This window comes from Ursus maritimus, unplaced genomic scaffold (assembly GCF_017311325.1).
Source record: "Ursus maritimus isolate PB19 unplaced genomic scaffold, ASM1731132v1 scaffold_6, whole genome shotgun sequence".
In the NCBI taxonomy this organism is placed as follows: Eukaryota; Metazoa; Chordata; class Mammalia; order Carnivora; family Ursidae; genus Ursus; species Ursus maritimus.
In genome coordinates, this window is record NW_024426774.1 from 63,537,051 (window position 1) to 63,556,517 (window position 19,467).

General features: G+C 39.4%; 1 protein-coding gene and 1 long non-coding RNA gene across 4 annotated transcripts in view; both read left to right on the plus strand.

Annotated features, from left to right (window-relative positions):
- Positions 1 to 4,093, plus strand: part of LOC103671266 — a 28,839-nt gene extending 24,746 nt beyond the window's left edge. Inside the window, exon 3 of the long non-coding RNA XR_570796.2 lies at positions 4,050 to 4,093. This is a non-coding gene — a long non-coding RNA (uncharacterized LOC103671266). The remainder of the gene's footprint in view (positions 1 to 4,049) is intronic.
- Positions 4,094 to 7,802: 3,709 nt separating this feature from the next.
- The window catches only part of RTN4 (reticulon 4), a 68,922-nt gene continuing 57,257 nt past the window's right edge, over positions 7,803 to 19,467 (plus strand). Inside the window, exon 1 of one of the 3 annotated variants that reach the window (XM_040623476.1) lies at positions 7,803 to 8,578. In XM_040623476.1, the coding sequence (XP_040479410.1) occupies positions 8,014 to 8,578 (565 nt within the window). In that variant the 5' untranslated portion in view covers positions 7,803 to 8,013. The remainder of the gene's footprint in view (positions 8,579 to 19,467) is intronic. The other 2 variants (XM_040623473.1, XM_040623474.1) reach the window with 2 other exon arrangements.

Genomic DNA, 19,467 nt, shown 5'->3' on the forward strand with positions numbered 1-19,467 from the left:
TAAATTTTTAGCGTGGTAAAATATACATGACATAAAATTTACCATTTTAACCATTTTTAAGTGCACAGTTCAGTGGCATTAAGTACATTCACATTGTTGAAGAACTACCACCACCGTCCATCTCCAGAACTTTTTCATCATCCCATACTGAAACTGTCTACTCATTAAACACTAACTCCCCATTTCCCCTCTGGCCCCTGATACCCACTGTTCTACTTCCTGCCTCTATGTATTTGACTATTCTAGGTACCTTATTCCGAAATGACTTACATTTCTACTACTACCTGACAGCAAAAATTTCCCCCCAGGACAATAAATAATACTAAGATAAAATGGAAATGCCAGATCACAATGAGTTTGTAGCAATAAAAGGAAAGTGAGTTTCCAAAAAGACACAGGCAAGGCAATACACTAAGGCATTTCCAGTGATGAATGTATTCCTGAGTTCTTTGGAAAGTAGAAAACAAGTTGAAAACTGAGCAGTATGTATCTATTGATTTAAAAAAAGACCTCATAAATACAAGTGGTATATAAAAGAATCATTTATTGTCTAATTTTGTAATTTAATGGAGCTTGCTTAATCTCTTACTGCTTTTCTTCCAACAATTTCCTTCTCTTCAGTGTCTTCATTAGAGGGTGGTTAGTTACACATAGAGGCAAAAGTCCACCAGGCAATTCTATTCTTTGGTTTTGGCCAAGAGTTTGGAGTCACCAGCTTAATGAGAGTTTAACAATTATCTGTGGTTGAAATTATTGGTGCTGTCCCCACTACTATAGATTACTTAGTGCTAAATATAACTAATTATATTGAGTACTTACTGGAATACTATTTTGAGTTCCAAGTTTAATATTTAAGGTGGATGGAGAAGATAAAATGACACCAACTAAAGGCCTATGAAGAAAAGCAAAAGGTTGTCTTTGTTTTGATTTGTTTTGCCTGGGAAAAGTAAAGGTTAAGTGGAAATAGCATTGTTCACGTACACCCAGAGATATTTCCCATGGCTCCGTTCTAGGCCTTTTTCTCCAAGGGTGGCCCACAGTATGTATCCACCTGCTCCACCCCACCCCACAATTTCCCCCCAAACCTTTACCCATGAAACTTAACTTACAAGTTGAGGTACCTTGTCTCCAGAAGAGACCTCCATTCTAAGCCCCAGCCTGGCCTTGCAGCTGCTTTCTGATTGTTTCTACTCTAATATTCTATAGGCAAGTCAAGTTCACCGTAGTATCTAAAAACTAAGGTCATCATCCTATTCTCCCCAGCATTACTCACCAGTTCTGTGCTTCCTCTCCTGATTTCTTTGCATTCACAGTGGTAGCACCAATTTACCTTGCCACCTAAGCACAAAGCTTACTTCAGCCTTTTTTTCTCCTTCTTTTCCATTGGCCCTTCCATTGTATTAGTCATCAAATTCTATGAGTTCAGCTTCTTCAGTGTTTTTCAAATTTATCTTCTCCTATTTCCCAAGCTGTTGGTTCATGTCCTCATCAAGTTTTGCCCAAATAATAAGTAGTAGTTATGTTTCACTTAAGCCACAGTAGCTATAACCAAGTTATTGGGGAAAGATTACCTGTAATATTATAATTGCATTTAAATATTGTTTCCTTACTCCAGCACCCACAACCCATCCTCTATCAGTGTTATTTTTGCAAATTAGCAATCAGGTCATCCCACCATTTTAAAAAAGATTTCATTTATTTTAGAGAGAGAGAGAGCGAGAGAGAGTGATTGGGGAAGTGGCAGAGGGGGCGGGAGAAAGAGAAAGAATCTAAAGCAGACTTGACACTGAGCCCAATTTGGGGTTCGATCTCACGACTGCAGGATCATGACCTGAGCTGAAACAAGAGTCAGAGGCTTAACCAACTGAGCCACCCAGGGACCCCTTTCCCCACCATTTTGTTTAAAGACTTTTAATAACTCTTTACTTGAGAATAATGCCTTCACTCTTTAGCATGACATTCAAGGCCCTTCACAGTCTGCGTTTAGTTTATTTTTTCTGGTTTTATCTTCAGCCACTTTCTATCTCTCTGACCATACCAGATGTCTCTCTATGCCTTGAATCTGTGCTGGAGTTTCAGCCCCCCCTGCCTCTGTAGGTGCTAGTCCCACTTTCATTAGATGGCTTTCCTTCTTTCTCTACCTTAAAAGATTAATTTCTTTTTATGAAGCCTTCCCTAAATCCTGCTGGAATATGTCTCTTTGTGTCTGTCTGTCTCTCTCTCTCTAATATATATACATATATAGTATAAATTACGTTGCATTAATTATGAGTATATAATATATATATAATACATTTATTGTATGAGTTAATTTATGTATATTCTATATATTCACACACACATATATATACACACATATATGAATACATTTACATATACGTATATACACCTAACTATTCTTATATAAACTGGACTATATGTTCCTTGATGTTAAGAAGTATGTTTTATTTATTCTTTATCAGCAGAACCTAGAAGGTCAACAGATTTTAGTTGAGTAAATGAGTAATGTTTATTGTAAAGATAGTGACTACCTGGTTTCTATTTCCACGGAAGATAAAACAGCAGAAATTATACTTTAGTCTTTAGGTATTAGGAAGCATAGGTGAGATGTTGGAATGAGTTATTTATAACTTGGATAATTTTATGAACGCCTTTCTGTAGTTCTTTTTTCTCATGAGGATAGATTTTTATTTGTCTAAGACGGTTCAGGAATTTCTCTGCTTGGATTTGTGCTGCTAGATCAAAATTAATTTTCTTCTGAATCAAAAATAGTTCTGTTAGATCACAATAAATTTCACCAGAGAAATGGTGCACATTGAACTTAGCCTAAGGAAATGCAGTATTAATGCAGAGGACTCCAGAAGGTTAAAGGAGAAAGTCTAGGTTCAATTTTAATTATGACTTTCACTCGCCTATTATGTGATTTCTTTTTGGAGCTTAAAAATTGATTTTAAGTCCAACACTAATTTTCAATGCTTAGCTAGCATGGCTGAAGATGTTGATCTTATAAATCTATATTTCTATTCTTATTACAGAATGAACTTAGTAGAAGTCAAGATGTTAACCAGAACCATGAGCTGCATTTCACAAAAAGGTGCATTTCAGGCAAAATGGTAGGGACAATGACATAGCAAGCTGTTAGTTTTTCCCTTAGGAGTGCCAACATGATGTTTCAGTTAAAAAAAAAAATAGAAAGGTTGAATGTAATTCAATGGTGCTCTTGAATATTGGCAAGTCATTTTCAGTAGACAAAAAAGTTGTGCACAGCTCTTGAAATAGATTTGTCAGGAATCTCCCTCTCATCTTTCTCCTGTGGTTGCTGAACCCACTCTGGAGTCCACATCCTGCAATATGTAGATAGGAGTATAGTCATCCTGTGCCTTTTAACTCTTTCGGGGGGGCAAACGTGATACAAGGACAATTAACCTGTTCAATGTATACCAGATTATGGATCAATTCAGCTTCCTGCAAAAAGGTAGAATTCTAGAATGGGGTATTTCCTTAAGTAGTGAGTCTCCCTTTATCGAAAATGTTCAAGCACATCTGTGCTGATTTATTCGGTGCCATATTCCAGAGTGCTTGGTGCAGAGTAAATACCCAATAAATATTTCATATACAAATGAATAAAGCACAAAATAGATGATATTTAAATTAGCTTATGCTGTGTGATGAACCATCCCCAAAAGTAGTAGTTTAAAACAATAATGATTTATTATTTTTCATGATTCTGTGGGTTGATGGCAGAATCTGAAATGATCTCACATTTCTGGGGACCTCAGCTCTATGGTTGGGACACTGAGGTCTCTCTCCCCGTGTGTGTCTTATCTTCAGCCTCAGTGTTCCAGGAGAGTGAGAATCGAAACTGCAGTTGCTCTGCTGGTTAGGCTTGCAACTCACTTCCAGGGCATTCTATTGGTCAAGAAAGTCACTAGGCCAGCTCAGAAAAAGTGGGAAAATTGACCCTACCTCTGGATGGGAGTTGTTGCAAAAAGTTTGTGGCCTTTTTTAATCTACCACAAATGACCAACTTAAAAAAAAACCTTCTGTAGGGAATTCTTGCAATGGGAGGCAGATTGATCAACCCGACCTCCCAGAGTCCTTCCAACTCTGAGATTCTATAATTCCGTCAAGCTGAATGGATCTCTTGCAGTGTTCTAAGAGGATAGTTACCAACTTGTGGCATCCGGAAACTTTAAACTACTTCTGGTAAGATAATTTCAAAAATAATTCGTTGAGTAATTCTTTCTCTAATTATTATGATGCTCAAGAATTTATATTCTTCCTTTAAGCATTTTAAATGCCCATCAGAATTTTCTTGTTAGAGTGATATTTACATGTAGTTACACTAACGTGTAACCAACTCTACATTTAATTCTGGTATATCAGCAACAGTCTCCTTTCCTTATGCTTTGTTGACCGTTCTGTGAACACTGGGTAACTCTTTACTCATAATTCATCCATCAAAAACTGACATTTTAGAAGTCACTGAGCTCAATAATATAAAATTTGTATTTTTCTTCTGCTTTGGAGGAGAGCGCTTACATTATTGTCTCAGTATTCATCGCTATTTATTATAAAAGTTGTAAATCTACCACTTTTCTGTAATTATCCTTTTATGATACTTCTTAAAAAAGATTTTATCTATTTATTTATTTGAGAGAGAGAGAGAGAGAGAGTGTGTGTGTGTGTGTGTGTGTGTGTGTGTGAGTGGGGGGTAGGGGCAGAGGACGAGGCAGAGAATCTCTAGCGGACTCTGTGCTGAGCATGGAGGCTGAAGTAGGGCTCAATCCCATGACCCTGAGATCATGACCTGAGGCAAAATCAAGAGTTGGTCCAATAACTGATTGAGCCACCCAGGCGCCCCCTTTTATGACACTTTTAGTAAATTAAAGATATTCCCTTGAGACTGTTTTAGTAATAGCAGGCACACAGATATATGAATGCAGAGATCTCATATAAGCAACTTACAAATAATATAGGTGCAAACTAAAATTATTCCATTAAGGAGTTTCAGAACAATTATAGTTGGAAAAGCGGTATAGGGAAGACTGAACTACTGATAGCTAAATTGTTACTTATGGTATAAAAGGTTATACCATAAAATTTTGCTAGTATATTTTCGTATGTGTATGCAGTTGAAAATCATGTATATTTTTGATAATTTTTGACAAATACTTGAAACATGACTACTTTAGTTATCATTGTAGGAATCTGTTTTGCTTAGAATTTTTAGTTTGGCATTAAACTTCCATCCCAAAATTCTACATTAATATTTCTCTTTTCCCACTCTTCCAAAAATAACACAAAATTAAACCAAACAAACTCAAAGCACCTCACAGCCATTTTGTAGAAATAAAACCAGTTTGTCTTTGTGGAATGGATATGCCAGGTCCTGAACATATTTTTGATATATATATTTTTTAAGATTTTATTTATTTATTTTTGAGAGAGAGAAAGAGCACAAGCAGGGGAAGCAGCAGGCAGAGGAAGAAGCAGTCTCCCCACTGAGCAAGAAGCCCGATGTGGGACTTGATCCCAGAACCCCAGGATTATGTCCTGAGCTGAAGGCAGACACTTAATCTACTGAGCCGCCCTGGCATTCCTGTATTGTTGATAATTAACCTGGTCAGGTAATATTCCCAGGAAATCTTCTACATTTCCCTTTTCTAAGAATTAATAAATTTTATTTCTTAGAGCAATTTTAGGTTTACAGAAAAATTGAACAGAAAGTACAGAGTTCTCACACACTCCCATGCCTACTCTCCAACCAGTTTCCCTCATTCTAACATCTTGCATTGGTGTACATTTGCTGCAAGTGATGACCAGTATTGATATATTATTAACCAATGTCCATAGTTTACATTAGGGTTCACTCTTTGTGATATATAGTTCTGTAGGTTTTGCCAAATGCATAATGTCATGTATCCACCATTATAGTATCATACAGAATAGTTTTGCTGCCCTAAAACTCTCCTTTTCTCCTTGTTCCACTTATTCATATCTCCTTCTTCCTTCCCCAACCACTGCCTTTCCTTTTTAATACCTAAATTAAGCCTAGAGTAATATTAATTAAAACTAAGAGTTTGCTTAAATAACCAATGATTCCCCATGACAATCAAAATTTCTTACTCATGTAGACCAGCAGTGTCCAATAGAAATATGATGTGATCATACGCATATTTAAAATATTCTAGAAGCTGCATTTAAAAAGTAAAAAAAAACAAGTGAAAATAATTTATTTATTCCAATATATTGACAATATCAATTATAGAATGTAACCATATAAAAATTGAGATGTTTTAGTTTTTTTGTACTAACATCCAAAATCTAGTGTGCATTTTGTTTTTTTTTTAAGATTGATTTTGGGGCGGGGTGAAGGGTGGAGGGAGAGGGTAAGAGAGAATCTCCAGCAGACTCCCCACTGAGTGAGGAGTCTGACCCAGGCCTGTATTCCACCATTCTGAGATCATGACCTGAACTGAAATCCAGTGGGATGCTTAACTGACTGAGCCCCCAGGCCCCCCTCTAATGTGCATTTTAAACTTACAGCACATCTCATTTCAGTCTAGTCACACTTAAAGCGCGCAGTAGCCACAAGTGGCCTGTGACTAAGATATTGGACAGTGCAGTCCTAGACTGAGCAATCAGAAAGCAGGTTATCCTGTCTCCAGGGCCTCTGGAATAGGAATGCAGTGGATATTTTGGTAAGGTATACCAGAAACAGAAAAGGGGCTCTCTAAACCTTTGCATGCTGATACTTGTATGCTCTGTGACCACTTTCCTTGAAAATTCTTTTCCAGTTTTGGAAAAAGTGGAATGGGGATCACGCTCATTCCAGCATATCAAACAAATGAATACTGGGCTTCCTGACTCCCAGAGGCCTGAATCATCTGAAATGTTGACTCATGAGCCTAGGTGACTGAAATGTAATGTGAATCAAATTTGCCTTCCAAGGCATCGTTTTGTTTCCACTTTCTTCCTCTCTCTCTTTAGGTGACTCATCTTTCTACCATGTAAGAGTCCAGCAGCAGGCAGAGCCCAAAAGCCTCCTGAATGAGCCGACTTTGAAATAGCCCCAGTCCTCCAGACTGTTCAAGCCCGGCTGTTTTGCCTACCTCATCCAGGGTCTGCAGTTTGGACGGAGAACGACCTTACAGCTGCACCGCCACCCCCGCCAATTTTTTTTTTTTTTAAAATGTGAAGGTAGTAGTGACGAGTTGGTCTCGTAATTTAAGTTTGAAAAAATGTAATCTTTTACTTCGCAATCTTTTAATACTTAGCGTATACTTAAACCCTTAGGGCCTACTTCATAGTACCTTTCTCCACTCTGGGTTTTTTCCTTTCCTGGGAGGAAAGTTACCACCCCCAGGCACCCAGGATAACGCCCTTCCGGGGGTGTGGGCCAGAAACCCTCAATCCACTCTCAGTACTTCGGGGCAGGCCGCCTGTCCTGCCGCAAGCGTACGCAGTACTGCAGATACACGCTGACCTCCAGCTCTGGGTAAAGCCAAGACCCCAGCCCACCCCGCGTCTACCCAAGGTGAAGGGTGGGGCTCCCAGTTCTAAACCCCTCCCATCGAACTCACCCCAGCCGGTAGGAGAGAGGAAGTGCAAAAGGCCCCACCCACTTTTCTCTCTTTCTCTTTCCATTGGACCGGCTGGCTGCCCGTCGTCTCTATCCCGTAGGCGATTGGCTCCCTCCCTCCCGCGCCAGTCCCTGCCTCTCCCCGCCAGGGAGGGTAAGTCACGCCAAACTGGGCGGAGAATCCGCTGGCCTGTCTCTTTCGCTCGTCTGGGCGGTGGCGGCAACTGGGGACGGGGCGGGTGGCGCATCACGGGCGCAGAGGCAGGAGGAGCAGTCTCATTGTTCCGGGAGCCGTCGCCACTGCAGGTCTCTGGGCTCTTTCGGCCCTGCCCCTCTCAGTCCTCCCCAACCCCCACAACCGCCCGCGGCTCTGAAGAGAAGCGTCCCGTGGAGACAGCAGCTGCAGCATCATCTCCGATCCGCCAGCCATGGAAGACATGGACCAGTCGCCTCTGGTCTCCTCGTCCTCGGACAGCCCGCCCCGGCCTCAGCCCCCGTTCAAGTACCAGTTCGTGAGGGAGCCCGAGGACGAGGAGGAAGAAGAGGAGGAGGAGGAAGACGAGGAGGACGAAGACGAGGACTTGGAGGAGCTGGAGGTGCTGGAGAGGAAGCCCGCCACCGGGCTGTCGGCAGCCCCGGTGCCCACCGCCCCCGTCGCCGGCGCGCCCCCGATGGACTTCGGCAGTGACTTCGTGCCCCCGGCGCCCCGGGGGCCACTGCCGGCCGCGCCCCCCGCCGCCCCGGAGCGGCCGCCGTCTTGGGACCCGAGCCCCGCGTCGCCCGCGGTGCCCGCGCCATCCCTGCCCGCCGCTGCCGCAGCCTCGCCCTCCAAGCTCCCCGAGGACGATGAGCCTCCGGCCCGGCCTCCCCCTCCTCCCCCTGCCAGCGTGAGCCCCCAGGCCGAGCCAGCGTGGACCCCACCCGCCCCGGCCCCCGCCGCGCCCCCCTCCACCCCGGCCGCGCCCAAGCGCAGAGGCTCTTCAGGCTCAGTGGGTGAGTGCCATGCCCTCCCGCCTCGCGCAGACCCTCGCTCCCCTCCGTCTTTTGTGTGCACCCCCAGATGCCTCGGGCGGAGCTCTCATCTCCGCCCGGAGGGGCTTTGTCCGTGGACCTCCGGGCGAAGGCGCCCCCGCTGGTAGGAGCCGTCAGGAGCAGGGTGGGGCGGCCGAGGAAACCCGGGCTTGTTCTTTATTGTCTGTCTCGGTATCGGGGAACACGTGCACCCCGCCTGCCCCCGGCTGCTTCCCTCTGGTCTCTGTTCTGCGTCCCGGAAGTTAGGCACCCACCCCTAATAGGAGCTGGGTCTGTATCTAGGAACTAAGGTTGTGGATACATTGGGCTGGCTAGGCTCCCGGGTGAGGATGGAAAGGCCTTGGCGCCCTTAATCTTTTGTCTACCAGTCTGGGTTGCTCCTAGGGAAAAGGCGCAGTTTTGCCGCTAGTCTGTTTGCCAGCATTGAGCCCTGGCCCCCCTCCTCACCTTCTCCCTAGCTTGGGTGGCCCCCCAACGCCTCATCCCCCTTCCTCTCGACTCTTGCGCTGGTGGGGAGCTGGCCCAGTGGAAAACATCCACACTGACCCAACTGCAGTGAAGAGAGAGCGCCTCCAGTGGTGTGGCGCGTGGAGAATTGGGAAGACGAGAGTTCTGGCAAAGTCCTGCCACCGCCCAGTTTACCCGGGTTGTGATGTGGCGACTCCCCAGCTAAACCCAGCCGGGGAAGTGGGATCTGAGCATTTGTGATATGAGGGGGCGCAGTTCTACCAGGGTCTCAGCTGCTTTGTGAGAAGAATTGCTGTTAGTGTGGTTTTAGGCTCTTAATGCATTATAATTGAATGGGAGAGGAAAAAAAGGCAAAATGGTTGACATTCTTAAAGAAGGGAAACCTGTGGGGTTTTTACCGCGAATAGGCCAATTGAATTTGTGGCAGATTTGCCGCTCGACTTAATGAAGTGTTTAGAGAAAGATATTTTCATGTAGTGGTTAGAAATACTGTTTCTTAGAAGTTACATGTTTTAGGTCGACAGGGACAAATCTGCATAGTCTATAAACAGTTTCCATATCTTTTCATTCACTTTAGTACCTGATTTTATATATATGTATTTAAAGGAACGTTGTTTTATTACCCTTTTCATTTTGGGAAATTGTTTATTTTGGAAGAGAAAAAAATCAGGTTTGTTAGAGATAGAGAATCTTACTAGACAAGTTATTAACTTATTAGCATGTATCTTGTTACTTTGGGGGCAGAAAGTGTCCCACCAGCAAGCAGTAGGATCTTTATGTATAAAAGGGCGAGAATCTGGTAGTGTAACTGCCTGCTGAGAAATCTTCATCGCCTTGTAGGATTTTAGACATGGTTCATTTTCTAGAAGAAAATCAATCTGAGATCACAGAAAAAATATTTTTTTCAGTTCATTCCTCCACAACAGGGAAATAAGACAATTGTGATGTTTCTGAATAACATTTTGATAATAACATACCCCAGAGCATTACTCAAAACACTAATCGTTACACTAAAGATATTAGAAGATGAGGAATAACACAATCTGTCCTTTTTCTGAATTAAAAAACACATTTAAGAGAAACTAAGGTGAGGTAGAAGAATAAAGAGTAGTAAGAAATTTGCAAATGGGAAATCTAATGATTAACAAAGGCATACTGATTTGTCATCTTGTATTCTAGTATGGGAACAAAGAGAAGAGTTCTGATCTCCGAACATAAGGGTTTCAGGAGAGACAGCATTCTCTTGGAATTTTGACTTTTGGAATACTAAGTTTGGAAAACAAAGGGCAGAGAGTATTGCCTACTCAGGGACTCTTATCTTTATATAGTTCCCTAATTCTGTATTGATGATAGCTATTTGGAAACTCTAGTTCCGTTAGTAAACCACTGAATATCATGATTATGGTCATGGATAGTTAAACCATTTCTGTGAGTCTCAGGTTCCTAACAGTTTGTTCATTCATTCAGCTGATGACTGATTACCTACAAAGAGACAGGTCCTATTCTAGGCTATGAGGCTATAGCAAATAAGCAAGACACATGTGTTCCCCATGAGGGGAGTAAGGTAATCACGTAAGTAAGGAACTCAGAATAGTGGCAAGTGTTACGAGGAAAATAAACAGGGTGATGGTATAGAAAATGATTGGGGTGTGTGTGGGGGGGGATTGTTTTTAAGTAGGGTGGCATTGAGAAATGCCTTTGTGAGGCGATGAGATTTGAGCTACAGATAAAAATTTCCATGCAACCCATAGGGAGGCAAAAGCCTTGAGGCAGGAATTAGGTTTGTGTGTTTGAAAGTCTAGTAAGAAGACTAATTAGAAAAACTTGCGAGACACTGGTATCAGGTGTAGGTGGGGAGGTGTTTCTAACAGGCCATGGTAAAAAGTTTGGCTTTTTAAAAAAAGATATTCTTTGTTTTAGGAATATGCTCCTTAATAATTATATTGTGATTTTGGAGCAAAAATGTAGTTTTGAAGATTGAGAGGAATTGCGAGAACTGATGTGAGTAAAGACAAGGTGAGAAATGTGCAGGACATGGTTAAAAACATAGAGCAGCCCGATGGGAAAAGGGTTATATTTACTGAGTTGGGCAGACTCCTGACACTTGTGCATTTAACATTTTTGTTTACATTATTTTTGAGTAAACTCCGATTCCCATCACTAGGAAAGTAGTAATTTTGCTGTTTACTGTTGTGCTTGGAGCGTCCCCATTGTAATGCAATAATGAAGTGAGACGGAAGCCTCTCGACCATTTTTCACGGAGAAAACATTTGGCTTCACTTTGAAAAGATGGTTGGTTAAAGGGCTTTGAGGATACGTGAAGAAAATGCTGCATAGAAATTGTGTTGAGAGAAATATAAACATCATTAACAATGACATTGAGCTGGTCTCTGGGCATGTTTTAAACCAGTGTTAAGATTGAAAATGTGGTAGATCTGGATTCTGAAGCATATTGAATACTAAATTAAGGTACTAGGGTTTTAGTATCCTGTTTTTATCCATTCTCTGCCATCCACAGTTGCTCTTGCTTTTGGTAATTGATATTATGAAACAAAAATGTTTTTGTTGTTCTTCCCAAAATGTAAAGTTCTTTCGTGATTTTTTACCCTTGTTCTGAATTATTGCTTTATGCTCTGGGAGGCCATTGGAGATTATTGAACTGAGGCATGACATCATGAAAGCAGTGTTAGAAAGAAAATGAATTGGTGACAGTATTCAAGATAAGTTGGAAAGAAGAACAGGGCAACTATTTAGAATGCTTTTGCAGTAGTTCTGAAAGAGGTGAGTAGAGCCTGAACTAGTTCACTACTGCTCCAGTCAATGAAAATGCAATAGAAGGGAGGAATGTAAGACACTACAAGCAGCATGGTTTTTTGGCTGCAAATCTCTATTTTTATAGTTAGGTTAAAAAAAGATTTTATGAAAGAAGAATTGATAGGACTTGGAGGCAAAGGATGTAAACATAAAGAACGTTGATTCTTAACTAAATCAATTTCAGAGACTGTCCAAATTTGTTAATTGCAGTGGAAATTTGTATAGAATTGAATATTGCTCATAAATACAGCTTATGGCTTGGGATTAAAAATTATTAGTCTTTTATAAAGTCACTAATTATATGATTAGATACAGTGGCATAAGAGCACATAGTAGAAATGTTGAAAGATTTTGAGTGCTGTATAGTTTAAAATCTTGAGTACCAGTTCTTAATATAAAATTTAAGTAAACAGTGATGTGACACTACCGGGAAGCATTTTCTTCTATAGAAGGAGTTATCATGCCCTATCCATTCCCTATCCTCCTTTGAAAATGGTAACAAGGAAAAGAACTGATGAATTTACAGATTCTGAATAATTTCTTTTGTTAAGCCTTTTCTAATTTCTGACTGGGAATAAAAGTTGGGAACTAGTATGCTTCTTATGGATAAGTTGAGTTACATTTTAGATTGGTTCCTAGCATGCTCCGTGTCAAATTTATAGTCCTTTTTAGTAACTGGCAAGCTCCCTCAGACCTCTTTAAAATGAAGTGATGAATATAAATTGAACCTCTGATAAATACCTCATTACAAGGAATAGTATTTAAAAACATGCTATTTTAGCACTATCTCCTTGTAAACTTGGAATATTTGCTATCTTTTTTTTCTAAAATTTTATTTATCAGAGAGAGAGAGTGCGCAAGCAATGGGAGTGGCAGGCAGAGGGAGAAGCAGGCTCCCCGCTGAGCAAGGAGCCGGAGGCAGGACTTGATCCCAGGACCCTGGGATCATGACCTGAGCTGAAGGCAGATGCTTAACTGACTGAGCCACCCAGGCGTCCCAAGATTTGCTATCTTTATAAAAAAATTTTTTTCTAAAAAGGAGCATATTATCTATTTTCTAATAATTAGCTCTGTTTAATGTATAGGTATTTCATAATCTACCTAAAAGCAATTTATTTGAAACACTGCTGATGCAAGGCCCCAAATTAAATGGTACATTTTAAAGATACTTTGCTAGCCCAGGAAAAAATACCTACTTAGTGGATGATATTTCTTGATTCTTTCCTGAAACTTCTGATTAAGTAGAAGTAATGTTGCAGATACATTAGTATTACAGTACATTCCTTGAGACTTTTTGTACCTCTTCTAAATATGGACCCTAGAAGGTCCCTCAGGGGGTGACAGTATTAGGAATGGAAATTGTAAGGGCAGACCATAATTCATCAGTGTTTAGAAGGGTGAAGGTGACTTTTGTGGCTGGCTTCTATAGGACGTAGACATGGGACCCAGCTTCACAGATGCTAAGGTCTTCTCAGACTATTGGCTAATGATTCTTTTCAACTCTAAAGGAGGAGTTAATAATTTTGCATTTAAGCTGTTGGTTTTGTTTCTGGAATGGTGATTATTTTTAAGTTGTTTTGCTCATGTATTCTCATAACATTCTATTCTTACCTCATTGTATATATCATACCATATATGGTAATGGTATGTTTACTCATTTCTATTCTCTGCCAGACTGTATGCTCCTTGGGGTAAGGGGCTATATTACTTTTTTTTCCCTTGAGGAAAAGGACTATGTGACATATCTTTATTGCTGAGCACAGTGCCTTAGATGTGGTGTAGGCGGTTAGATTTGTTGAATGAATATTATAGATGAAAACCGATGTTCAAATTCTCTATAGTCCCAGAATTACAATATTTTCTCATGAATTCTTATGAATGAAAGCATTTATTTGCATGTACAAGCATTTATTTGCATGTACAAGGTATATGGATGTATCATTTTGCATGTACAAGGTATATGGATGTATCATTTTATTGATGAATCTCTTATGGATGGTTAATTGGGTTGTTTCTCAACTTTTTCTGTTATAAATAATGTTGCTGTTAGCACTTGTATATACTTCTTTGAGAATACATGTTATATGTGTTGTAGGATAAATTCATGCAAGTAGAATTACTGGTTCAAAGTGTATGTGCGCTTAAAACTTTGATAGATAATGCCAAATTGTATTACAAAAAGTTATTGCAACCTCTGTTCCCACCAATACTGTGTTTAAAGTTCCTTTTTCCTGGGGCGCCTGGGTGGCACAGCGGTTAAGCGTCTGCCTTCGGCTCAGGGCGTGATCCCGGCGTTATGGGATCGAGCCCCACATCAGGCTCCTCCACTGTGAGCCTGCTTCTTCCTCTCCCACTCTCCCTGCTGTGTTCCCTCTCTCGCTGGCTGTCTCTATCTCTGTTAAATAAATAAATAAAATCTTTAAAAAAAAAAAGTTACTTTTTCCTTATGCCTTTACCAATACAGTGTATTGGTAAGACTAGTAAATGGCTTAGGAAATTTTCTTTTTTAAAAAATTTACATTTCAGAGGTTTTTTTTGGCTTAGGCGCCAGTAAGTTTTTTCTGATCACAGCTTTTGCCTATTCCTGTGGGGTTTTGTTCTTACAGATGTAGGAACATGTGATCTATTGTAAGGAAATTAGCCTTTTGTTGTGTCCTGAAAATTTTTTCATGATTTGTTATTTGTATTTTGACCTTGGGTATACTTTCTGTGCAGAAATTTTATGTAGTCAGATTTATCATTTTCTTTTATGCCTTTGAGTCCTACAAGTCATTGAGTTTTGTGTAATTCTTAGACCTTCTCTAAGATTGTAAAAATTGTTCCCATGTTTCCCTTAGTACTTTTACGATTTTTACGATTTCATTTTGACATTTAATTCTTTGATTTCCTGCAGTTTATTTTATTCTAGGGAGTGAAGTAGTGATATAATTTTATTTTTCAGCATGATTTCTCATTTTTCCGAATACCATTTGTGTTGAATCATCCATCTTATTTTTTTCTCTTTTTAAAATGCCACTTTTGTCCTATGCTTGTAGTATGGGTGAAATATTTCCTCTTCTGTTCCGTGTCTGTTTTTTCATGTATAGGTACCAAGCTGTTTTAATTGCTATAATTTTCAAATGAAATACTAGCTGAAAGGCTTTTCCATAATTATTTTTTTCTGGCTATCTATGCTTGTATAGTTTTCTGCCTGATTTAAAAAAATTGTTTATTTAATCCCCTCTCCCTCTGTTGGAATAAGAGTGTGGTTACATTAAGTTTATGCATTAATTTAGGAGAAAATTGATGTGTTTTTGGATTGATATTACATATTTTTTCTACAGGCATGGTTTTTATTAACATGTATTTTTTTAAATTAGTTTATAACTATGTGAAATATAGGCTTTTAAAAGCAATTATTAAGTATTCTGGCCTACTTAGTAGGAAGCACTTGAAATGCTGGGTTGCATAGATATTTGGCCCCCTCTTTTCAGTTGATCGTACATAGACCAGTAAAGAGAAGTCATCTTGCTTTTTCATTTCTAAAACAAGCAAACAAAAAAAAAACTTGAGAAGGGAAGAAACATTCTCTATACTCTTGTAGTTAGAGCTGTAGCTACTAAATATCGGATTATTGTTTTAGCAGTCTCTGAATCCTTTACTTAAGTGGCCCACAAGTTTTAAAAACAAAACAAAACATGATTTCTTTAATAGCTTGTTCTTCCCATTGATGGAATTGTTACAGTAGGTGAAGAAGGCTTATAAAGTTTTGTTGTTTAAATAGATTTAGCAGTTGCCTAGTTATATTGGTGGTCCCTTAGAAATTCAATGTTAATTAAAAAATTAGCATACTCTTTTTTTTTTTTAAGCCAGGCTTAGGGCTAAATATGGGGACAAAAAGATGAGTAGAGAGAATTTATGAGAACTACATGTAGCAGATTAAGGGAAAAACATAAGGCCCTTGTTGGAAAGAATTTTCTGCTGTCTTAAAACAGGAGGAGTTTTGTGATTGTACTGTAGGGGCAATCATAAACTTACCTGCTTGTCAACAGCTTTTGTGAAAAGAGAAAAAAACCTTAATTGGGTTCTAGGTCTGCCTGCACATTTTTTGTCTCCAGTTTTACAGACAGACTTGTAAACTTGAGTAATTGGAAGGTGCCATTATTAAATTTATTTATCTCAGTGTTTTGACAGTGCTAGGTAAAACCTGACTTAAAGCATGAAAAACATCTTTTTTAAAGAATGACTTATTTAGAGAGCTGGGTGTGTGTGGGGGGGAAGCAGAGAGAGAGAGAGGGAGAGAGAAACTTAAGCAGAAGTGAGAAACTCCTCACTGAATGTGGAGCCTAATGGAGGGGGGGATATCCATGAACCATGAAATCATGACCTGAGCTGAAACCAGGAGTCAGTCGCTTAACCAACTGCACCACCCAGGCGCCCTGAAAAACATTTTTTTAAAACTACTGGAGTCTTTGATCTCAAAAAAGAAGGGAATTTCCTTAAAAAAATTTTTTTTTCTTTGTTCTAAGGAAATTATTAAATATGCTTAAACCATGTAAATCCCTTTCATAAATAGCCTATAAAACTTCCCAGTCTCAACTAATCAATATCATTATTAAATTATAGAAAGGTTTAATATTAAATCTATCAAGTTCTGATATTTTAATTTTAATGCAAAACAACTTGATAAAAACTTAGATGCTTTTCCTTGTATAAGGTGAATTAGGAAAGTCAGAACTTAGAAGACCAAGTAAGTGTTTAATTATGTAATGTGTTACAGGCCATCTATATCACAGAACACAGACCTGCTATAAGGATTAGGGCTATAAGACATATCGCTTTTGAACAAGGACTGAAAACTACCACCTATACCTACCATCATACTTTCTCATTTACCCATTCTTTTTTTTTTTTTTTTTTAATATTTTATTTATTTATTTGACAGAGAGAGAGAGAGACAGCCAGGGAGAGGGGGAACACAGGCAGGGGGAGTGGGAGAGGAGGAAGCAGGCTCTCAGCAGAGGAGCCCGATTTGGGGCTCGATCCCAGGACCCTGGGATCACGCCCTGAGCCAAAGACACACGCTTAACGACTGAGCCACCCAGGCGCCCTTACATAAACATTTTAGAATCAGCTTGTTCATGTCTACAAAATGTCTGCAGGGAATTTGGGATTGCATTGAGTCTAGAGAGCAATATATGGAACATTGGCATTTTCGGGTTTGAAACATAGGGTTTATCCCATAACAAGCTAACAGGATAGCTTGCCATAGTTTCTTGAATGCTGGCAGAAGACACAGATGCCTGGGTCAGAGACAAAGGACTTTATTACTTACATAAGTGATAATAGCTGGCATATCAGCATTTTCTTGTGCAGGTGCCCTAAGCCCCATTTCCCATAGATCAACACTGAGAGGGCCAAGTGACAGACTTGCCATGCTGTATTGCAGGAGAGGGACTTGAACAATCAACTTGAACTTAGGGAAACTGAGTTTATACTACGTAGTAAGTATGTCTGCCTATTCCACTTAATTGCATATAGTAATTATTTGAGATTCAGAAATCAATTCTTTAAAGAAATTAAGAAATGAGAATAATAGTGTGTATCTACTCATATTTATCATTTCTTTAGAGAAATTATGAAACGAGAATATTTTGTATTTACTCAGATATTTAACATTTTTGTTCTTTGTTTCTGAAGATCCAGGTTACTACCTAGTATCATTTTCCTTCAGTCTGAAGAACTTCATTGAACATTTATTGTAGTACAGGTCTCTTGGTGATAATTTCTTTCAGCTTTTGTTTTCATCTTTTATTATCTGATAATATTTTTATTCATCTGTATTTTTGAAGCATATTTTTGATGAATACAGTCAGTCTTGTTCATGGTAGTTAAGTTCTATAAAGTCACGGAAAACACTGAATTAGCAAATACTGAATCATTGCCTCTAGGGGAGATGCAGGGTTAGGTTCCTGTGAACCTCTAGTCATACCATTTTTGTTAATGATGAATATGTAACTTTGTTTTACGTGTTTCTATTTAAAGATGCATTATTTAATGTATATTGTTGATTTATTAACACTGAACTCATGGCCAAGAGAACGGTAACTTATGCGTGAATGAAGCTTATCTAACACATGTATTTTCTCTGTAAGGCACATCATGGCCACCTTGTGGTTAAGAACACTACACAGAACACTAGACAGTCCACTATTCTTAGAGGATATTTTAAATAGCAAAGTCACCAACAAAATCACAAAAAAAAAATGCAAAAAATATGGCACTAAATAAACTGCAAAAAGTACACTCGTCTTGAGTATGAGAGCTGAAACAAGAAGGCATAGGCTTGCCTTGTTTGACCTCACCTGGGAATGTATGTTGGGGTCGCTGCTCTGCACACATCCACTGCTGTAAGTATTGATTTAGGGAATATCAGTTTAGTGAGCAGGCAATCGGCAAATAGGCAATCAGTGAATAATAAGAATTGACAGATAAAATTATAGGTTGGTAGATTTTGTATCATATAAAGATGTTATCTTTTGCATTCCATTGTTTCTAGTGACAGGTCAGGTCATTCTTGTTGTTTCCCTGCCTGTTTCCTTTGTTTTTAAGATTTTCTATGTGTTTGGTTTTCAGCAATTTGATCTCAACAGTGTACTTCTTTGCGGTTTTGTGTTTTTTCTACTCAGTGTTTATTCATTGAGCTTCTTGGCTCTCTGAGTTGGTATTTTCCGTCACAGTTGTCAAATTTTAGGCCATTATGTCTTTATTTATTTACTTATTTTTCTGCTTCAGTCACTGTTGCCTTTTTCGGGGACTCCAGTTGCATATACTGTAACTTCTTGGTTGTCGCACAGGTTGCTGAGACTTCATTTCTTTTTTCCCCCATGCTGTGCTTCAGTTTGGATGGTTTCTAATTGCTCGTTCTTTAAGCTTATTGATCTTCTCTTCACTGCCCAATCTGCTTTTAGGCCCATCTAGTGAATTTTTCTTTCACTTAATATAGCTTTCTGTCATAGAATTTTTATTTGGTTCTCTCTCAGCTGTATTTCTTTACCAAGATTCTCTGTCCATTCACTTATTATGCCCGTCTTTTGCTGTACATACTTAATAGCTATTTTAGTTTACATTTTAATGTTTGCTAATACAATGTTTAGATTATTTCTCTGTTTATATTAGCTGTTTTTTTAATTTATGCTCATATTTCCGTGTGTCTTTTCATGTCCAGTAGTATTTTATTCTGTACTGGTCGTCTTGGGTGTGTTGTTAGTGTTGTTCTGGAAGTCAGTTTGCTGGCAAATCATCCTGATCTTTTCAAGTCCTGATTTTAAAGGTAGGGTCTAGAGCAGGTGTTGGCTTTTTTTTTTTTTTTTTTTTGTAAGAATAAGACAGTAAATATTTTAGGCTTGTGGGTTGTATAGGTCCTTTTGTAACTACTCAGGTTTGCCCTTATATGACAACATAGCCATAGACAATGCACACAAATGGACTTGGCTGTCTTCCAATATAACTTTGTCCCATGAGCCATATTTTGCTGACTTGGTCCAAGTCTAGGCCATGTAATCCAGACTAGGTAGCCTTTAGTTCAG